Source organism: Prionailurus bengalensis, chromosome B4 (assembly GCF_016509475.1).
Source record: "Prionailurus bengalensis isolate Pbe53 chromosome B4, Fcat_Pben_1.1_paternal_pri, whole genome shotgun sequence".
NCBI lineage: Eukaryota > Metazoa > Chordata > Mammalia > Carnivora > Felidae > Prionailurus > Prionailurus bengalensis.
Genome location: NC_057358.1, coordinates 21,605,001 through 21,627,305, shown reverse-complemented (window position 1 = coordinate 21,627,305; position 22,305 = coordinate 21,605,001). Strand labels below are relative to the sequence as shown.

Below are 22,305 nucleotides of genomic sequence, written 5' to 3'. Positions count from 1 at the left end.
CACTTCAAAACTAGAAATGGTCTCAGTTGAGATCCTTTTCTATCTTATTAAACTGTCACAAGCCTGAAGCTCGTGTTGAATTCCCATTTGTCCATTTTAAGAACCAGAAGAAAAGTATGACTATTTCTAGCATACTTTATGTGCCATGGGTCCTGACGGGGCTTCAAACTGAATTCTTTTGGAACCAGAAGTATGTTTTGTCCATAGGCTTCTGGAGGTCTTTAGGAAATAACCATGCTGCCTATTCTCTAACAAACAAGTTAGGCGAACAAAATCTGACATTATTCGTTTGAATTCTATTAGTTTGCTGATGATAACCAAAGGGTGTCAGTAATTTCTGTTTTTCTGTCTGGGAATGGTTAAAAGTAGACTTCTATAATGAATATTTATGCAAGGGAGAAGTGTGGGATTAGAGGTTTTAAATCCTGGGCCCTAATTTTAAAATCTGCTTTTTTTTTTTTAATTTTTTTTTCAACGTTTATTTATTTTTGGGACAGAGAGAGACAGAGCATGAACAGGGGAGGGGCAGAGAGAGAGGGAGACACAGAATCGGAAACAGGCTCCAGGCTCTGAGCCATCAGCCCAGAGCCTGACGCGGGGCTCGAACTCCCGGACCGCGAGATCGTGACCTGGCTGAAGTCGGACGCTTAACCGACTGCGCCACCCAGGCGCCCCTATAATCTGCTTTTTGAAACCTACATTGTGCTTTAGCAGAGGGGAACCTTTCTTCTGGGTTTCCATGCAACAGAGAGGCTTTTTCTATAGTGCTTATATTGTAGGTAGTGTCTGTTCTAGATGTGCCTGCCCTGGGTACAGAGAAATCTTCCAACAATCATAAGGCTGTCTGCTTCGTGGGCTGCCGTTTACATTATAAGAACACCAGACTCTAAAGCATGCAGCTGCTAGCTTGCAGAATGGCAATCTTTTCTTTCTTTCTTTCTTTCTTTCTTTCTTTCTTTGAGAGAGAGCGTGCGTGCACACGCCTATGCACGCACACAGATGGAGGAGGGGCAGAGAGAGAGGGAGACACAGAATCCAAAGCAGGCTCCAGGCTCTGAACTGTCAGCACAGGGCCCGACGCGGGGCTCGAACTCACAAACCGTGACATCGTGACCTGAGCCAAAGTTGGACACTTAACCGACTGAGCCACCCAGGCGCCCCAGAGTGGCAACCTTTTTAAAGGCATCTGAAGTTAAATAAGTTTAGATTAAATAAGATCGGACCTGTTGAGTCGTTGGAAATTCTAACCCACACAGCAAGTTACTTCTGAAACATCATAATGTATTAGGGTAAGAGAGGCTCTCAGGATTTGTTCTAAAAATCTAGATTGTTGAATTTGGAACCTATGGGTTGCCTGATATTTTAATTAGAGAGTTTAATTAACAGCAACATTCCATTCCCCAGAAATCCAGTTGACGATTTTGCATCCAAAATTGATTTTCCATTTTTCAAAGGTCCATTCAAAGTAACACAAATTAACCTTGATGGCCACCTAGAATACACGGTAGCTCCGGCCAGAACAAATGCTGTCACTCCCTTTCCTCAGCCCTGAAAATGCAGGGTTATTTCCACCCTTCATTAACCTGTTCTTTTGTTTTACTAAATAAAATCGAATGTAAATGCTTTTTTATGATCCGCAATCTTGCGATACTCCACAAAGCTCTCCCATCATTCTGAACGTTTATCTGCATTGCACTGGAGATGTATGTGACCGTGTTCACACCAAACATCTCTGGACAAAACCCCCAAAATTGCTTTCTACTAAATCTCTGATACAACTTTGACATGCCGCGTTGTTCCCTTTGAAGATAGCGTGGGGAAATAATCCAGTTAATAAAAGTCTCTTGTTAAGAGGATTCCAGTTAATCCAAAATTTACTAGAAATACATATTCTTTTTTTTTTCTAAATTTTTTGTTAATGTTTGTTTTTGAGAGAGATACAAAGACAGAGACAGAGTGCGAGCAAGGGGAGGGGCGGAGAGGGAGACACAGAATCCGAAGCAGGCTCCAGGCTCTGAGCTGTCAGCACAGAGCCTTATGCGGGGCTGAAACTTGTGAACCTCAAGATCATGACTCGAGCCGAAATCGGACACTTAAGCGACTGAGCCACCCGGGTGCACATAGAAATACATTTTCTATTTTTAATGAATGGAAATGAATAAATGAATGCCAGGAGGAAAACTGAATTATAAATTTGCTAATTCGGAGAGTAAATGAATCTCACTAGCACACAGGTGACTCCCTTCAGGCCCCCAGGAAATCGTTTAGTACATTTCTAGTATTTTCGAGCACAAATTCACAAATATGTTATGAAAGAGCTGTTTAGTTACATTATGATTTTCTACAGCATGGGGGATTACTGTAACCTATCTGGTGACAGACCCCCAAATCAAACTCTTTAAAGTCAGTGTTGTATTGAGTTCCGTTTTTTAGCACATGCAAATCAAATATTAATATTCTAAATACTTACTGAATACTTAGCCTCCATGTTAACAGCATCCTCAGTGTTCCATCAGAGAACCCGAGAGGTTATTAGATCGTACTTTCGCACCACAAGGTACTTTTAATACTTGTGCATGGCTAACATTTAGTGGAAGTAGGCGCTGTTGTAAATGTCTTTCACGTTTTAGCTCTAGTCCTCACAAAGCCCTAGGAGGTTGGCATTCTTGCTTTCCCCCGGTCTACAGAGGAGACAGTGGGATACAGAGAGTTTTAGTAGGCTACCAGAGTTGTGCCACAACAGGTGCCACAGCTGGATTCAAACCCAGACAGTGTGGCCCCAGAGCCCTGGCTTGTCACCATCCAATTATGTTGACTGACCCCAAGACGTATGCGTGACATGAGCCCCGTTCTCAACCACACGCCACGGGGAAATGTGGGACGTTAGAGAGAAGCCGTGGAGGCCAACAGACTTCAGTTCACATCCCAGCTCCAACCACTCGCTTACTGACATCATCTCAAGTCCCTCTGCTCTGTACCATGGGATGGTGACCCCACCTCATGGCTTTGCAATGAGGATTACACGAGACACATGCTATGTGCCTAGCGAACCCCTCTCCTTACCTTTCCTCCTGAGCTATTGACCAAATTATCCCCAAGTTCCCATCACACGAGTCCTCAGCACGAGGCTACTCTGGTGATTTATTTTTTTTTTATTTTTTTTTTCAACGTTTATTTATTTTTGGGGGGACAGAGAGAGACAGAGCATGAATGGGGGAGGGGCAGAGAGAGAGGGAGACACAGAATCGGAAACAGGCTCCAGGCTCTGAGCCATCAGCCCAGAGCCCGACGCGGGGCTCGAACTCACGGACCGCGAGATCGTGACCTGGCGGAAGTCGGACGCTTAACCGACTGCTCCACCCAGGCGCCCCATTACTCTGGTGATTTAAAAGAACTAGTCTCTCCTCTAATTCTTCAGTAATTACCTTTCTACCAGCCGGGAGCATAAGAATAAAATTGACCATTCGTATCAAACTACACAGTAGGCATTTTGAAAACGGTGACATTAAACATAAAGTATAGTTTAAAACGATGTTATATCAGGGGACACATCTCTTCTAAGCAGCTTGAAAATAACTTTTTGTGTCGTGGCAAGTTTTAATCCAAAAAATTCTAAAGAGAACAAAAGAGAATCATTCATGCGACATAGAAAAAGAGATCGCTAAAAAGAGAGAGAGAGAGAGAAATACATTTTTGTCAATATAAGAGAATAAAAAATGAGGTTATGATACTATCTGCAAAATTTCAAAGCAGTTTTTACGCAGTAGTAATTATCCCAAGAGAGCCCAGGTAACATTATTAATTTGTTTGCTACTTAGCGGTGATAAAATTTGGGATCTGAACTGCCCATTGTATACTGTGGACTGCCGCAGATTTTATGTACTCAAGAAGACCTTTCTCACAGCCCAGTAATTAGGTGCTATTGACATTGTAATCTTTGGAAATGTTCTTAATGAGCCCCAAAGACACGAATCTCATAGATAAAACCTCAAAGTAACACTGACCCTTTAAGTGGCTTGTCAGCAAGAGAAAGCTCAAACATAAATATCTGAAACACAGGAGACACCCAAATTTAAACCTAGATTACATTGTTTTGTTCATTCTCTGAGACTTTCAAGGAAGACATATTGAAGAGGTGATTTTAAAGGCCTTTAAAGAATAGTGGAACAATTGTAATATATTTGAAATCATTCAAAAATCTTTCTTTTCACCCTTTGAAGCTCTGGGCTCGAAAAGTATTTTTTTTCTAAGTGTGTTTTCCACCAACTTGTAAAGATACATGTTCATTTATCTTTAAATGACTCCTGTTTTTGTTGTAAACACAAAAATAACTTTACAAATCACGTAAGAAGTTGGAACTTACGTAAAAAAAATGAAAAGCAAAAGAAATTTCAGACATAAGGTTAGCATTATATTATATATTGCTTCTAGAGTGTAACTATAATTAATATAATTTAGTAAGGTTTTCAAATTCATGTTCAAATGCATATTTTGTAATATTACTATATACACTACATATATGCATAAACAATATATAACATCATTTACCGTGTAATTGATAGCCATTGTGGCTATTAAAAAATGTTAGAAGAAGGAATTAATCCATCAATACGAGTTAACACCAGGACCAAGCTGATTTACTAAACATAATATGTTAAGGGGTCTGTAAATGTTAATGGAAACTTCTCTACTATCTCCCTATTGTCACCAATTACCTATTATTCAAATGGTCTGTTTCCAAGTTATATATGTGATCCTTACCTTTAAGATTTGGGCTGATTCTCAACGACCTTTCCTTAGGAATGTTGCTTGCTCTTCATACCTATATTCTAGAGATATGTTCTACTCAAGGTCTGGGATTTAGGAGATTAGATGATAATTAAAGCCTGGACGATCAGCAGTGTGTCTCTTAAAACACCTTCCCAAATACCATGAATTCTCAGTAGCATAGAAAAGAGTCAAGATGACCAGTTGGGTTAGAGAACTAATCACAAAAATCAGAGGTTCTCTGTGTTACTGAGGCTCTGTCCATGGGTTAGAGGGGGATTGAAAAATGTGAAAAAGGAAAATGAAAGGTAATCCATCCTTTGAAAATACAGTGTTAATCTTTGAAATGAGTAAGCCGGCAAGTTACTTTGAATTTGTAAGATCATGAAACTTTGAGTTGGAATGGAGTAGAAAAGAGGGTGAAGACTAATACATATTCTGAAAGTACTTTATTAATTTGGCATCAGGGCTGTCTTGTGTTAATTTAGTCTGGTGATGCTTTTAAGTATATGTGGGCAATGTTTCATTTAACAAATGCCACTACACACGTTCGTAATTGTGCCCCAAACTGATAGGTAGAGCTCTCCAAAGTATAAAGCGTGAGACAGGAACGCTTTCTGGTGCGCACTGTTAGTCACGCGTTGGACCACGAGTTGGAATTCAGCAGCCTCCCTGGATCTCGTGAACATTATTTTATCCCACACCTTTGCTGCCTGCCTGTTAGTTACGAGGCCTTATAAACCATATAAGCCTCTGTGGTGGTAACGAAGTATTGAGAAAGGGTTTAATTAGTGCAGAGACAGTGGGGATTAATTTTTAAATTTAGGAGTGGTTCTGTTGCAGAAATGACAAAATGTTACAAGATATTGTGTATAGATTCATGCAAATTTGTGGGCATATCAAGTACACCCTTAAGTGGGCTTGAAATGATATCTTGGGGTGCAATAGCTATCGTATGAGTATTACTTTCAACTGGAGGGACCCCAAGTTTGGAAACTGAGGAAACTGAACTCTGTTGATTCTAATAGCTTGTCTGAAAGTCTCTTAGCGTGTTGGTTTAGACAATCACATCTATAATTTTGAAAACTTGTGTCTTCCAATCTTCATATAGCGATTATTTTTTCTTTCCTTTTTTATTTTTATAATTTTTAACTTTTTAAAATGTTTATTTATTTTGAGAGAGAGAGAGAGTGACCACGAGTGGGGGAGGGAGAGGGGCAGAGAGCACGAATCCCAAGCAGGCTCCAAGCTGTCAGCACAGAGCCCTACATGGAGCTCGAACTCATGAACCCTGAGATCATGACCTGAGCGGAAACCAAGACTCAGACGCTTCACCAACTGAGCCACCCAGGCACCCCTGTTTTTTCTTTTTCGTATTGCACTGGCTAGGATTGTCACTATGATGCTGAACAGAGAAGTCAGGGACACCCTTCTCTTGTCTCTCTCTTAATAGGACAAATTTTGAAGTGTCACTATTGCAATGTATTGCAATATATTACAAGAATTAATTATATTCTCTATGCTGTACTTTCTATCTCTGTGACTTATTCTTTCCATAACCGGAAGCCTGGACCTCCCCACTCCCCTTCACCCATTCTGCCCATGTCCCCACCTCCTTTGCCTCTGGCAGCCATCAATTTGTTCTCCGTATTTATAGATACCGTATATGTATATGTATATGTAAATATATGGTGTATATATGTGGATATATGGTATGGGTGCCCGGGTGGCTCAGTCAATTGAGCGTCTGACTTCAGCACAGGTCACGATCTCATGGTTTGTGAGCTCAAGCCCCACCTCCGGCTCGCTGTTGTCGGCCTGTCAGTGCAGAGCCCGCTTCAGATCCTCTGTCCCCCTCTCTCTGCCCCTCCCCCACTTGTTCTCTCGCTCTTAAAAAAATAAATAAAAACATTAAAAATATATATGTGTATATTTATATAAATAACATCTTCCTTACCCACTTACCATACCTATCAATGGACACTTGGGTTGCTTCCATATCTTGGCTATTATAAATAATGTTGCAGTAAACATAGGGGTGCATATATCTTTTTGAATTAGTGTTTTTATTTTCTTTGGTAAATACCCAGGAGTGGGATTACTGGATCATATGGTATTTCTATTTTTAATATTTCGAGGAACCTCCGTACTGTTTTCCACAGCGGCTTCCCCAACAATTTCCACTAACCGTGCACAAGGTTTCTTTTTCTCCACATCCTCACCCACACTTGTTATTTCTAGTCATTTTGATTTTGGCCACCCACATGTGTCTCACTGCTGTTTTGACTTGCATTTCCCTGATGATTAGTGATGTTGAACATATTTTCATGTGCCAGTTGGCCATGTATATGCCTTCTATGGAAAAAATGTGTATTCAGGTCCTCTGCCCATTTTTGATCAGATTATTTGGGTTTTTTTTGGCATTGAATTGTGTAAGTTCTTTACGTATTTTGGATATGAACCCCTTGTCAGATGTATCATTTGCAAATATCTTCTCCCATTCAGTAGGTTGCCTTAGTTTTCCTTGGTGTCCTTCACTGTTGCGTTTTATTTTGGAGTAGTCCCAATAGTTTATTTTTGCTTTTGTTTCCCTTGCCTCAGGAGACATATCTGGAAAAACGTTGCCATGGTCAATGTCAAAAAAATTACAAGCTCTATTTCTTTTCTTTTCATGTACATATTTATGTATATTTATATGGTTTTGTGTATTTTGTTCTGGCCTATTTTGTATCATAATTTTTTTTTCGTGGACACTATCAATTATTTCTGTGATACACGTATTTCAAAGTTTTTGTCGGACTGTGTTATCAACTAAAATTTATCTGGAGTGAATTCAGATAATTCACAGCTTCAGAATTCACAGCTTATTTTGCTATTGTCTTTACAAGCATTCTATTCTTTTGTTTATTTTGGAATTTTGGTTTTCAGGCTCCTTTCCTTCCTCCTTCCTCCCTCCCTCTTTCTCTCTTTTCTTTTGTTTTTCTCTTCTCTTCTCTTTTCTTTTCTTTTCTTTAATTCTCTTTTCCTTTCTTTCTCTCCCCACCTGAATACAGCTCTGTGCCTGCTTCCACTATGCTAGTCTCACTCCTAGTCCAAAACCAGTTCTTCTAAGTTTGGGGGTTGCCTGTGCCACTGTGACATTAGGGTCTTGAAGCCTCCAAGCCATCAGGTGGCTTGGTTCAGTTCCTCTGTGTGAAGTAGTTTTTGCTTTTGAGCCTCCCTAGGCCCAGAGCTTTCTATAAAGCCATAGCCCCAGATTAGAAACTATTGTTCTGGGTTGTTTTTTTTTTTTTCCTCCCACAGTATCCTTTCATTCAAGCTACTGCCTTTGAGGAGTGAATTTCTTCTTTTACCCAACATGGAGCACATTTAGCCTTTTTGACCATACAGGAGCTCTGGGGCGTCTGAGTGTCTCAGTTGGTTAAGCATCTAACTCTTGATTTCCACTCAGGCCATGATCTCACAGTTCGTGCTTTTGAGCCCCACGTTGGGCTCCATACTGACAGTGCGGAACCTGCTTGGAATTCTCTCTCTCTCTACCCTCCCCTGCTCATGTTTTCTCTCTCTCTCTCTCTCTCTCTCTCAAAATAAATGAATAAGCTTAAAAAAAAAAAAAAAGGAGCTCTATTCCCTGCTGTCATGAAATCCTGCAGCCAGAACCCATAGGCCTGTGGTTTCAGCCCCTGTGTCAATTTCCTAGGGCTGCTGTAACAAAGTACAGCAAACTGGGTGATTTAAACTACACAAATGTTATTGTCTCACAGTTCTGGATGATAGAAGTTTGAAATCAAGGTGTTAGCAGGGGCGTGTCTTCTGACAGCTGTGAGGGAGGCGAGGGAGAACCTGTTCCATGCCTCTTTCTGAGCTTCCGGTAACCTCGAGTGTTCCTCCCTCGGCTTGTCAATGGCATTTACCCTATGTCTTCACATTGCCTCCCCTCTGGGTGTGTCTGTATCTGTGTCCAAATTTCTCCTTTTCATAAAGACACAGACATATTGCATTAGGGCCCACCCTGAAGACCTCATCTTAACTTGATCGTCTACATGACCTTATTTCCAATTACGTTCACACTCACAGGTACTAGGACTTCACCATCTTTCAGGGAGACACAATTCGATCCATAACAACCTGGTTCATTGCTTTACATGTCTTTACCAGAAAAATGTTTATCTTATCTTGCCCATTATGTCTTGCTGGTCTCTCTTTTGAAATTTTATTTATCATGGAGCATAGGGTATACTAGATCGTAGACTCACTGTATACCATTGTACTTCGTTCTCCCCTCACCAAAAAAAGTCCTAAATGTTCAAACATTTTTTCTTTGTGTTTTCTTTGTATTTCTGAACCAAAGACCTTTCAGCTTTCACTTATACTGTTCTAAGAACATTTTGTCTTGTAAATTTATGGCCACAATTATCATTGTCTCATACACCAAAAGTGTGCATTAAGATATTTATGAATATAAAAGGAATATATAAATATGTATTATATATTTATATTTGTAAATATATTTAAAAAGAATACCTTTTTAAATTTTTTTAATGTTTATTTATTCTTGAAAGGGGGGGGGGGGCAGGGAGGGGCAGAGAGAGGGAGGGAGACACAGAAACTGAAGCAGGCTCCAGGCTCTGAGCTGTCAGCACAAAGCCCAACGCGGGGCTCGAACTCACCAACCATGAGCTCATGACCTGAGTGGAAATCAAGACTCAGATACTTAACCAACTGAACTACTCATGTGCCCCTGGTTTATTTCTTAAATTCCATATATGAGGGGCGCCTGACTGGTTCAGGAGATATATAGCATGCGACTCTAACTCAGGGTCATGAGTTCAGGCCCCACATTGGGCGTGGAGCTTACATTTTAAAAAAAGACAAGAAAAAATTCCACATATGAGTGAAATCATATGATATTTGTTTTTCTCTGACTGACTTATTTCCCTTAGCTTTATACTCTCTAGCTCCATCCGTGTTATTGCAAATGGCAAGGTTTCAATTTCATTCTTTTTATGGCTGAGTAGTATTCCACTGTGTGTGTGTGTGTGTGTGTATACACACACACACACACACACGTATATATATATACATACATATATGTATGTATATATATGTATACAATACATGATTATATAATATATAACACATATAATACACATATGTATTACATATACATGTATGTGAATATATGCATACATGTATGTATACACATATACATGTGTGTATATGTACATGCATGTATGTATACGCATATACGTGTGTATATATACATGCATGTATGTATATATATAGAGAGAGAGATGAATAGATAAAGAAGATGTGATATCACATCTTCTTTATTCATCAGCCAGTAGACTGTTGGACTATTGCAAATAATGCTGCAATAAACATAAGGGCGCATGTATCCCTTTGAATTCGTGTTTTTGTATTTTGGAGGCAAATACCCAGTAGTGCAATTACTGTAGCTCTATTTTTAAATTTTTTGAGGAACCTCCACACTGTTTTCCACAGTGGCTGCACCAGTTTGCATTCCCACCAACAGTGCAAGAGGGTTCCCGTTTCTTCACATCTTTGCCTGACCTGTTGTTTCCTGTGTTGTTGATTTCAGCCATTCTGACAGGTGTAAGGTGATATCTCATTGTAGTTTTGATTTGTATTTCCCTGATGATCAGTGATGTTGAGCATCTTTTCATGTGTCTGTTGGCCATCCGTAGGTCTTCTTTGGAGAAATGTCTGTTCATGTCTTCTGCCCATTTTTTAATTGGGTTATTTTTTAGATGTTGAGTTGTATCAGTTCTGTATATATTTTGGATACTAACCCTTTATCGGATATGTCATTTGCAAATATCTTGTCCCATTCCGTAGTTTGCCTTTAAGTTTTGTTGACTATTTCTTTTGCTGGGCAGAGACTTATTTTGATGTAGTCCTAATAGTTTATTTTTGCTTTTGTTTCCCTTGCCTCTGGAAACATATCTAGAAAAGTGTCACTATGGCCAATGTCAGAGAAATTGCTGCCTGTGCTCTCTTCTGGGATTTTTATGGCTTCAGGTCTCACATTTAGGTCTTTAATCCATTTTGAGTTTCTTTTTGTGAATGGTGAAAGAAAGCATGGTCCAGTTTCATTCTTTTCCATGTGGTTGTCCAGTTTTCCCGATACTATTTGCGGAAGAGACTGCTTTTTGCCCATTGAATATTCTTTCTTGCTTTGTCAAAGATTAATTGACTATATAGTTGTGGGTTTCCTGAGTTTTCTGTTCTATTCCATTGATCTGTGTCTATTTTTATGCCAGTACCATACTGTTTTGGTTACTCTCACTTTGTAATATAACTTGAAATCTGGAATCGTAATTCTTCCAGTTTTTTTTCTCAAGATTGCTTTGAGGTCTTTTGTGGTCCCATATTAATGGAATGTGTTTCCATTTCTTTGTGTTGCCTTTTATCAGGGTTTTACAGTTTTCGGAGTACTGGTCTTTCACTTCTCCGGTTCAGTTTATTCTTAGGTATATTACTGTTTTTGGTGCAATTGTAAATGGGATAGTTTTCTTAAGTTCACTTTCTGCTGCTTCATTATTAGTTATAGGAATGCAGCAGGTTTCCGTACATTGATTTTGTCTCCTGAAACTTTACTGAATTCATTTATCAGTTCTAGTAGCATCTTTGGTGGAGTCTTTAGAGTTTTCTATGTATAGTATCAAATCATCTGTAATTAGTGAGAATTTTAGTTCTTACTTACCAGTTTGGATGCCTTCTATTTCTTTGTGTTTTCTAATGAAACCCTTAAAAAATCTCTGTTGCATCTTAGTAAAAGTCATTTTTGCTGGTATTCTGCCCATGAAATAGGCAATGAGTTACCTTTTCCAGACAAGAATGCATTATGGGTTGAACTATGTCCTCTGCTCCGAAAAGATGTTGAAACCCTCACCCACAATTCCTGCGAATGTGACCTTACTTGTAAAATAGGGTCTTTGCAGATGTAATCAAGTTAAGATGAGGTCATTAGGTCATTAATTCATTATGACTTGTGTCCTAAGGAGAGGGAAATTTTGACACAGACACACAGGGAGAATGCCTTGTGGTGACAGAAACAGAGAATGGAGTGATGTAGCTGGAATCCAGAGAACATCAGAGGAGGATGGCTGCCACCAGAATTTAGGGAGCAGAAGGGAAGATTCTCCTGAGTCAGAGAGAGAGCATGGTCTCACCAACACCATGATTTTGGACTTTCAGCCTGCAGAACTCATGTGAGGGAATTAATATCTGGTGTTTTAAGCCATCCACTTTATGTTACTTGGTTCCAGCAGCCTTAGGAAGCTAATACTTAAGGCAATTGAATAACTTCCATGACGTCCACATTAACTAGAGGCACAGCCACTGTCCCAAATGAGTTCAGTGACTTTATGTTCCCACTTTGCATTACATGTTCTGCCATTAATTTTCACCATAAAGGAGACATTTCCCCTTGATTGATTAGAAACTTACTTCTTCCAAGCTGCACAACACATTCTAGCATTAAGGAATCAAATGTGATAAGCCTTGCGTATAAACTGTGTATAGATTTGCCTGTCACTTTCCTGGCAGTCAGTAAGTGATCAACAAATGTGTAATAAAACTGAATCTGAAGTTCATTCCACTGAGACTTCTACTGTTATCAACTTTTAATTTTGGGGTCACTGTTACACACTTTGTTTGCCCCTCCTTAATCGGTCAATAAAAATCGATGGCTTTCAGGATAAAATCAAGTTTTTCAGTTTAGCATGTAAGACCTTTCATAAGAGCTCCCTTTCCCCTACATGGGCTCTCTAATCTAGTCGTAACAAATGACTTACTGTTCCCTGCTAGTCCATGCTATTCCATGCTTCTGTGCCTTTATACGTGCCTTCACCTAGGTGGCAGGTCTTGCGCCTGGTCTTGCTGCACTCACTCGTCTTCTGTGGTTAGCTGGCCATCTGCTGGGGTGACAGGGTGACTGGATCTTGTATTTCTTATCACTGAGCAGGCACACTGAGTCTTGTGATCAGATGCCCTCAGGGTTCTTAAAAGCAGCAAAAGAAAACAAGCTCCAATGCACAGGGACCGTTCAAGTCTCTGGTGGCACCGCCTTTGCTCCTGGCCCATTGGGCAAAGCCAGTCTGACGACCAAGGCCAGATTCTATGTTGGAGGAGCTGCAAAGGCCATGGATGCCAAGGGAGCCACCCTACTTACCTTTACTGGGTTTCACCTTCTCTTTGTTACTCCATTCGTTCATCCATTGAGCAGGTGTTATGATCACCTACTCTAAGTTAGGCTCTGAGGATGCGGGGTCTTCTTAGTGCTTGGCATTTATATTCTTTTTCTTAAAGTTGACTTATTTATTTTGAGAGAGAGAGAGCATGCGCGTGTGTACAAGTGGGGAGGGGCAGAGAGAAGGAGAGACAGAATCCCAAGCAGGCTCCGCACCATCAGCACAGAGCCCTACGCGGGGCTCCAGCCCACGAACTGTGAGATCATGACCTGAGCCGGGATCAAGAGTCAGACGTTTAACCATCTGACTAGTCCACTCAATAACAGTAATACCAGGATTTAAGGTGGTGCAGCGAGGTGGGGTGGGCCTGAGAAGGCCTCTCCGCTTCCCCATTTCTGCAGAAATTGCCACCTCGTTACTCAGAATGACCTACTTATGGCCTCCTCCCCCCACATACGGAGGGGGATTGGAGGAAAGTGGTCAAAAGACACAAACTCCAGTTTTGAGATAACCAAACTGGGGATGTATGTAGATCTTAAAAGTCCTCATCACAAGGAGAAAAACGTTTTGTTTCTCTTCTTTTTCAAAATATCTGTATGCGATGACAGCCGTTCGCTAAATTTACCGTGTGACTCCTTTCGCAATTTACGTTAAGTCAGGTCCTTGTGCTGTACATGTGAAACTTACACAGGGCTGTATGTCAATTATAGCCCAATAATGCTGGGGTGGGGGGAGGATAATCAAAAGCCAAAATAGAGAAACAAAATATAAAATGTTTATAGTGTGTCTGTTTCAAAAATGATCACTGAAAAATTACTGAATTTCCTTGGTAACCGATAAATTTAAGCATGAAATTGTGTGGAAACAGCATTTCCACTAAATGCCCAAACTTCAGAGGTGAGCGAGAGAAAAAGGCACAGTTTAATCCTGAGGCCCCAAGCTGTTCGCCTGTTGATGGGAATACATAGCTGTTTGTAACCTCAAATTCATACTTGTGCAAATTACATAGACCAGAAGTCCCAATGCAAATCGCTTTAAAAATAGCGATCTAAAGCTTCCGTATGAAGTATATTTATTTTTCTCTAGGATTAGGACAGATTGCGCTGGCAGCCTAGTCTTTCATAAAGAGGGGGGTGGGGAACAGAGTTGGGCCTTCATTTTCTCACAAAAGGCACAATGGGAAGCGCATCTGTGAACATTGCATAATTTGTTATGTTCTACAAAGAGGTGGGTTTTTGTTATACACATACCAAAGCTATTTGGTACTGTTTCACCAATGATCTCTATTCAGGTCCAGAAAAGAAACTGGCCTCCGCAGAGTGAAAGGAGAGTAAATTTTTCTTTAAAAATTAGATACAGATTATCACTTCCAAATGCAGGAGAGAATTTTACAAGTGACGGTGCACTGATTAGCTTTCCAATGGACATCCAGTCCTTTATGAAACACATACTAGCAGTGGTCAACTGTGACCAATGTGGTTTATTACTCTCCAGAAGAGCTGAACTGAGATTACCCATCTAATCTAATTGAGAAATGTTGGGTGAACTTGAACTCTTTCATGGACATGAATGACCAGAGAATTTATTTGATAAGACATTAAAAGCTGAATATGGTAACTATCTCTTTGATGGTTTGATACAGTCATTCCCTTAGTTCATTTGCATGCCTTTCATATTTTTTCGTTAGTACTCTGCTGGTGATTACATGAGCAGCCCAAACGAAAAAGGAAAAAAAAAAAAAAAAGTTTCCGTACAACATCCTTATGGAAACATTAGAAACCTTGCCTTTATCAGTAAACACTCCCGGCAGTCGTGAGTTGGTTAACACTTTAAAAAGTGACTCCAGCTTTCAAGAACAGTAATAACATTGGGGACAATTTAATACATCCACAGTTTTCTCGGGTGACAGTCCCTGAATTATTTTTCAATTTCGTCCTCTGATTTTACTAATTAACATTTTAAAAAGACATCAGGAAGCTGACGTATTATTTACCAGCCTCCTTTGCATTTTGTGGTAAACTGGGCAGTGCGAGCTATTATTGGTGGCACCTCGGTGCAACATTTACGGTAAGTTTGCCAACAGTGTGGTATACAGGTGGCATCAGATAATAAAGTAATAAAGTGCTTGCTCTTCATACGCCGGCTGAATTCAGGATAGATGCTGTTGTATTCCCAGTGGCTGTCACCATATAATTTGGATATATGCATCTCCTTCTTCTTCTATTTAAATGTTATACTTTAAAAACAACTCCTACAAACGCAAAGATAGAAGCTCGAGGTACAAATGACAAAATCGCGCGTCACGTTACTGGTGACTCTTTAAGTAAAATTTTTCATTGCCACTTTGTCCTTAAAATAAAAAGGCCCTTTGGTCGTGCCCATACAAGCATAATAAATTGTATATGTTTGTGATACTGAATGACTCTTGCCCATATGCTGCACCGCAAAGCTACATGAATGAGGCATTTACCAAATCAGGCCCACCACATTAAACAGAAAAACAATCTTTATTCATGGTAACTTATCAGTTTCAATTAATCAACCTTAACAATGGAAATTCTGATGTGTTCAAGCAACTTGAAAGCAATGGGTCATCTCCAGGGCAGCCATGTTGTGTCTTTGTGCCTAACGTTTCAAACAAAGCAACATCTCCAATAAATAGACATACGTATACATACATACATGTGCACGTATATACATCCCGATGCGTGACCACAGCTATGCCGCGTTCTGCCAGTAAACGAGCATGTTTACTGCCTGTGATTTTTATCACGGTAAGTGTAATTGTTTTCCTTCAAAGTATTACTTTTTTGAGCTCTGCAAGTTTAAACAAAAGGAAAGAAATTTCCATTGGATGACCATCCTTTCAGTTTCTGTGCTGCTATGTGAATAGCATTGTGCAAACCATTCCAATGGTTTTGAAAAGGGGTAACCATTGGTTTGATTTGGTTACACGGTTTAGCAAAGAGCTCCCTCCCACTGCCTTAGGGTCTGTGAAAGGTCTGTGACCTGTTTAGAACTGCCAAGTGAAATGTCATGTCGCCCCTCCCAAATGGGAGTATCTGCATTCATTTGATCAGTATAAAAAATGATTGGGGATGGCGAGATCAGTGCTTTTGAATTGCAATTTATAGCAGTTTACAAAAATGCACATTGTTGGAAAAGAAAACATGGAAGTGTTTCTTTCTAAATTGCATTACCTGTGAAATGTCATTAGTCTTTTAAGGATATTTACATCCTTTTTTTATTATTAGTTAGGAGACTTATTTCAGCTACAGAAAATCAGAATTTTATCACATTATGATTTTTAAACTTGTGTGTTGGTTTTGATAGCAGAATTTAGAGAAAACGTTTCTGAGTTCTTAGGATAAACATAATTTGTTGTCGTTTCCCTTTATTAACTCTCCAAGATAGTCTGCTGATCAGTGGCATTAGCGGAAGACTCCCAATGATCTTTCTCAGCTTACAGAGGAGATCCATTTGTTGGCAAATGCCTGGTCTGCTGATTTGTAATAATGAGTCCGAAATCATGGGCATACTAACTCTGCCAGGTTTCTGTTACTCCTTCAACAGCATGCTATGTAAATTTCTTTGTGAGAGGAATACTTTCTAAATTACGGTAGCCCCAGATGCATCTACATGTATGCACCGCTTCATAAAAGGAAATGTTATTCATTTTCATTAAGTACGCGAATGTTAACCGAAACGTGAAGGTAGGCTGTTCAAGTTCACAAAGGCTTAATGCAGCCACCTGGGTCTCTGGGTTGCAGAAAGCAGCACCTTTTATACGATGTCTAGGAATCAGCACCTTTTCTAGGATGCCCATCTCTTTGCCTAGGCAAGTGGGTGGAACTGGATGTTATTTTGAAGAATTCTTCCTTTAAGAAGAAAAGTTATCTTGGGAAAAGGGCCTCAGGACTTCCCTGGCTGATACTTGAGTAGAAAAAGAAAGGGCCTGCTTCAGAAAAGACTTGACCCAGATAGACTCCCTAGCAATCCACTTTGAACCTCCCCACCATTGAAAGGCGAGGTTGTCACGTTTTTATCTTTGTTCATGTTAAGCCTTGGAATGACAGCCTGTCTCTGTGTTCCCCTCTCCCACTGCCCCGGCTGTAAGTGTCCACATTGACACCTACCGGTGACCGCAGGCTGCAATTCTTTGTTGCCTTGTCCACGCTCCTGGCTTTCACTGGGATTAGCTCAGGGCCTTTGTTCCCCTTCAAAGCTGGAACATCACATCCCATGTTGTGGCTTTCCTGTCTCAGACCCCCAACGCTTTCCTCACAATTTACACACCAGGTAAATGTCCCTCCCTACAGAGCAGAGAGCCTAGCCTGAGTGGGGGGTGGGGGGGTGGGGGGGTGGGAGGAACCTCCCCAGTCCCCAACTTCAGAACCCCTGCCAACTGGTTTTGTTTCCTTCTCATTCATAATTTGCTATTTCATATGGAGGAAAGACTGAAGATGCAAATGGAAGTTTAAATCTTCCTTGGATCCTTGGACCCAAACACAAGACAGCCTCTGCCTTTTTAAATTCTCTTACAACTGCTCCTAATTCTAGGAAGGTGACCCTCAGCAGAAGGTCATTTACTGGCCTTGGTCACAGGCTCCTAAGACCATTTCTATAGTATGGAGCAGCAGGAAAACTGTCTCAGAAAAAAAAAAAAAAAAAAAAAAAAAAAAAAAAAAAAAAAACAAACTTGGCTGACAAGCTCTTCTGAAGGCCAAGGAGGATCTGACTGCCCCACCTCCCCCACTGCCCACCCGTCCTACTTCCCTTCCCAGGTTATTTGAAGGGGCTCCCAGCTGGGGGCCAGACAGGGAGGACCCACTAAAACTGAGGCAAAGAGCTCTGCGTGAGGACCGGGAAGTGGTTTATATATAGCAAGTAAAACAAAATGCACATATGTTCCTTTTCCCGTGTTTTTAGGGAGGGTGTCTGGAACCCTGGAAGAAGAGGCTTTGGAGAAGCCATTGATACTCCAGAACAACCCAGTGAACGATGTGGACGCTACTGAGTGAGGGGCAGGGCCCTGGGCTGCGCAGAGGGGGACCACAGAGAGGGCCCTCTCCATCCTGGCGTAAGGCCTGCCTCCCTGGCCAAGGGATACTCCCTCCAAGGCGTTTCTAACAAAGCTGTTCCGTCTCCCCGATGATGTAGACTAACTCGAGGCCTGCCCTTGAAACGAAGAGAACGCGACGTCCGCCCGGCTGTGCGGCTGTGCGCGCCTTTCCAAACCCTCAAAGGCAGGTGCCCGCTCATGCTGGGTGAGAGGGACGCACGGACTTTGAGGGGCTGCCAAAGCCCCTGGGGGCGCTTCCTGGGCTCAGCAAGATGCCCCAAAACCTTAGGGTGGGGAGGAACGGACTTCAATTAAAAAAAGTTTGAGGCACTAAGATTTCACTCCCTCGCTTATCCATCCGATCTCTCTGTAACCACGTCAAACTGATTTGCTGCCTCCTCGCTTGCCAATGAATCCCCATGAAGGCGAACCTTAACGCCTGGTCCAAGGGGATTTTAAATTTCCTCCAGGGAGATCCATTCTTCTCTTACATGGGCACTGGGCTGCCTGCCCTATCTTAAAAGCCATAAACAATTCTTTCGTAAGTGGGAAACTCATTGGAGTTTTGCCTCCTGGTAAGTATCAAGGCCAAGAGTCACGTGTCTCTTTGCAGCATGTCAGGTATCATTTACGGAAGGTCCAGTTTGCTTTCTTCGGTGCGTAACGTTCAGCTTGGTCCTTTCCATTCCCCTAACTGCAAGCGGGGCCCTGTCTGTAGCCCAGTTTCAGAAATGCAGACTCTGAATTCCACGTTTCTAAAGCTACGTATTAAGTCTCAAGAAATATATTTGTAGTAGCTGTCACATAAAGCTGATCTACTCTGCTGTAAAGGAAGCTGGAGAGGCGATTTATTTGTGCGTAAAAGGCACAAGATTTAATTGGAGAGGGACGTGTTATTTTCAACGCAAGGACATGGGGTGGCATAGCGCCGGGGAGCATTATTTGAGCTTCATCTACTATGCACTATATGCCACCGTCTCCAAAGGAGTGTTGCCCTAGAAACTTGTTTTAAATCTGCTGCTATATATCAACACCTTGTTTTAGCAGTCCTTGGCTGAATTACAGTTACACAGTTTGGCGCTTCTTTCAAATTTCCTCCCATCAGTTTGGCTAAAGAAAGGAATTTTTCTCCTTTAGAAATGAATTGGCTTAATTAGTAAGTAGATTAATGGCAATTGCTGGTGAGTTGGTTTCCAGCAGAGTTTCACCAGAGAGGGTTAATCGGAGTCAGGTCTGGAATCTTTCCCAGAACTGGCTGCCAGCCATTTCCACCAACCAATCAACCCTACAAGAAACGGAGGAAATGAAATAGAATTTATATTCCCTGTACTACCATCCTGGGCAGAAATTCCTTGGAAGCAGCCTCCTAGGCTGGGTTGGGTTCAGTACAGGCAGTTTCATTTCAGAATTTTAACAGAAACCTTGAAAGGGTTTCACCTTCAAGATTTATCTGAGGACCAAAGCAGAATTTCAAATGGCACAGGGAGGCTCTCCACAGAACACTGAGGGCGCATTGGAAACGCAGGAGGCTCTTAGTCAATTTCAGGTTTACCCAAATTGCAAAAACCTCCCAAGTTCTGTCCTAATCTGTTATCTACCAGAAGCCTTTAAAAAGTTGTGTGTTTTGCAGTCTTTTCCCTTATTTTTTCCGTAGTGATAAAAATGCATTCATAGTTTAACTCGCAGCTGCATTAGTCTTGCAAAAAAAAAAAAAAAAAAAAAAAACCATCCCTGCTGAGAAATGCATATAATAGGAAAAACAGATCGGCTGGACAGCAGTGTAATTAATGCCAGAAAGGGCTGAGGCCGGTTTCATAGTTTGTCTTTTGAGGATATCAAGACGAGACCTGGTGAAAAATGACGCATGCTTTAGCATTTCAGAAAGCTGGCAACTGGCAACGCTGTTCCTTTTTTCTTTGACTTTCTGCCTCAGAACAAAGAGGTCGGCAGAACTAGCTAGGTTGTAATGAGTTCTATGTCCCTAGCACATTAAGTGCATCATGGAAACATATTGTATCGAAATAGTTTGGAGGAGAATACCGGGGATGAAAGAGAATGGGTGCTTTGATCAGCTCCCTGGGGTCCTGAGTGCCACAGACTGACTTGCAAGGAGTTATTCAGCCCCAGCTAGACACACTTACAACACCATTCAAAGAAATTTGCATATCTGTAATTTATCACATTGGTCCAGAACATTTTTGCAAGGTAAATAAAAGTTGGCTGAATAAAAAAAAAATCAATCATCGCAGATATAGAAGAAACTGTGAAGCCTGTGTTTCCATTAAAAACATAAATAAATATGTCCATAAAACACGACGATTTAGAGGCTGACTTTATTTTAAAGCGTCCTTAGAGCAACAGGTTGTGTGCTCACAAAGGCAAGAGTGGCCACAGTTTTGTTTTGTGTTTTGTTTTTTGTTTTTTTGCACGTCTACTTTAGGGGAGTGTATTCGCAGCTTCCCGCTAGAAGAACAGCAGAATGTGAATGAGATGTGTGTGGCTCTAACCAGCCCGCGACACGCAGAGAAAAATTAGTACACACTTTGAGGAGATGTGAGAGATGGCTTCATGTCTTTGGCGGCTGCATGTGCTAAGGTTAAATCTCATTTCTCCTCCTGTGGATGGCATTGCCAAGCCCTGGTTGCTGAATTCAGAAGCCCGAGAGGATGAAATGTCCTCGCACGGGTCAATAGGAAAACTTGCTCTCGGACGCCCCATGAGAACAAGTGGAAATTTTAACAGGCAGGCATTGTTCTGAGTTTTTAAACAACCCGGTTAAACAGCAAACAAGAATCTTCAACTTGACCTTGGAAAAGGCTGGTGTGCCTAGAGATCATCTATCAAACAACTCTGGATGACAATGATATATTTCTAAGTATTGTCAGATGAAAAGATTGATAAATTTGCTGCTGCAAAGAGAGAACTTTGGAAACAGGCAACAGGCAATTTAGTGCGCTGCCTCGACCGCCGCCTCTGTCCTTGCCACCCCATCCCCACCCCTCCACCCCCCCCCCCCCGGCCTTGGGGCCAACTTGGTAGAAAAGGGCCAGTAAATCAGCACTGTAATATTTCTTAAGGGGCACGGAAAAGCTGTGAACAGTACCTCTCATATTAAACGCAATATTTCTTTGCTTTCGTGGGGAACAAAAGTCATAGCACGACGTCTTTATGGCTAATTCAGTCAAAGGCACATCTTGGTTCCCCCCGCAGAAAGGTCAGTGTCGTTGTGTTTGGTCCACCGAGGGGGTGTTTTCACACTGAAAACTGAGCCAGCTGTCCCTGTCATACCCTCGCCATTGGGGAGCGCGCACTAGCCATGGTTATTAGGCACATTCTACACCTGCAAAATATACCGATTTCCAAGACTTTTCAAGACACCCCCCCTCCCCCGTTCTCATGCCCCCTCCTCCCTCGTCTACTAAACTTTGACAACACAATTCAAGCCCTGGATGAAAGCGCTGCCAGCAAGAGGAGAGCTGGGGAGGGGGCAGCTCAGCCAGCGGCTCCTGGTGTCTATTGAGCAGTCATCAAAGAAATGAGGCGTCAAGTATGTTTTCAATAGTATGGAAAAACTTCCAAACGAGGGCTTAGAGCCATCACACATTTGCTATTGCCAACACGCTGATTTCCGAACCCTAATATGTAATTTTATGTACCAGTGTTAGGTGAGGGGTTATAGCCAGGCAGCCCTCATTTAGAACTGGCCCTTTTACAATTTTCATTTGTATTCAGCGTGTCAGGACATACATGGTTTTTTTCTACGTTGCCCCCGTGTGAGCCCACATGCCTTTTTGAAACTCCAAATGCCAACTCACTGTTGTCATCCATTTCACAGCGCCTGCCCAACTGGGTCTCATAATAAAACTCCTTCCAGAAGCATCTCTTAGCTAGCCTTTATCGCCGGAACCCAACTTCAAAGGCTTGCCCTCTAAAGCTGGATCCCTAGCTGTCTGAGGGACGCTCAGTGGTCCAAACAAGAAAGGGGCTGAAGGGGATCCTGTGCAACCGCTGAAAAGAAATCGTAAAAATTAGAAAGAATTCAGAAAAATTCGCCTCTAGAGCGAGAACCCCGGTTCCTCTGAGGCAGTAGTGCAAAAGTAACTAGTTTTCTCCAGGAGCGCTTGAAGGCGGGGGTGGGGGACTCAAGATTCCTATCCGGCTGCAAGGTTTGAGGGGGTGGGGGTGAGGAGAAAGGAGAGGATTTAATGAGCCCGTGGTGAGTCTCTAATCCCGATCTTTGTCTAGTCCTTCCTCCCAAAT

The 22,305-nt window shown here is 41.6% G+C and overlaps 1 protein-coding gene across 2 annotated transcripts in view; it reads left to right on the top strand.

The window, feature by feature from the left end:
• Positions 1–22,305, top strand: part of CB4H10orf67 (chromosome B4 C10orf67 homolog) — a 171,402-nt gene that overhangs the window by 146,909 nt on the left and 2,188 nt on the right. Inside the window, exon 17 of one of the 2 annotated variants that reach the window (XM_043561555.1) lies at positions 17,913–18,379. The exons of the other annotated variant lie outside the window; for it this stretch is intronic. Within the exon in view, the coding sequence (XP_043417490.1) occupies positions 17,913–18,004 (92 nt within the window). The 3' untranslated portion in view covers positions 18,005–18,379. Of the gene's footprint in view, positions 1–17,912; positions 18,380–22,305 lie in introns of those variants that run through there. 2 annotated transcript variants of the gene reach the window in all.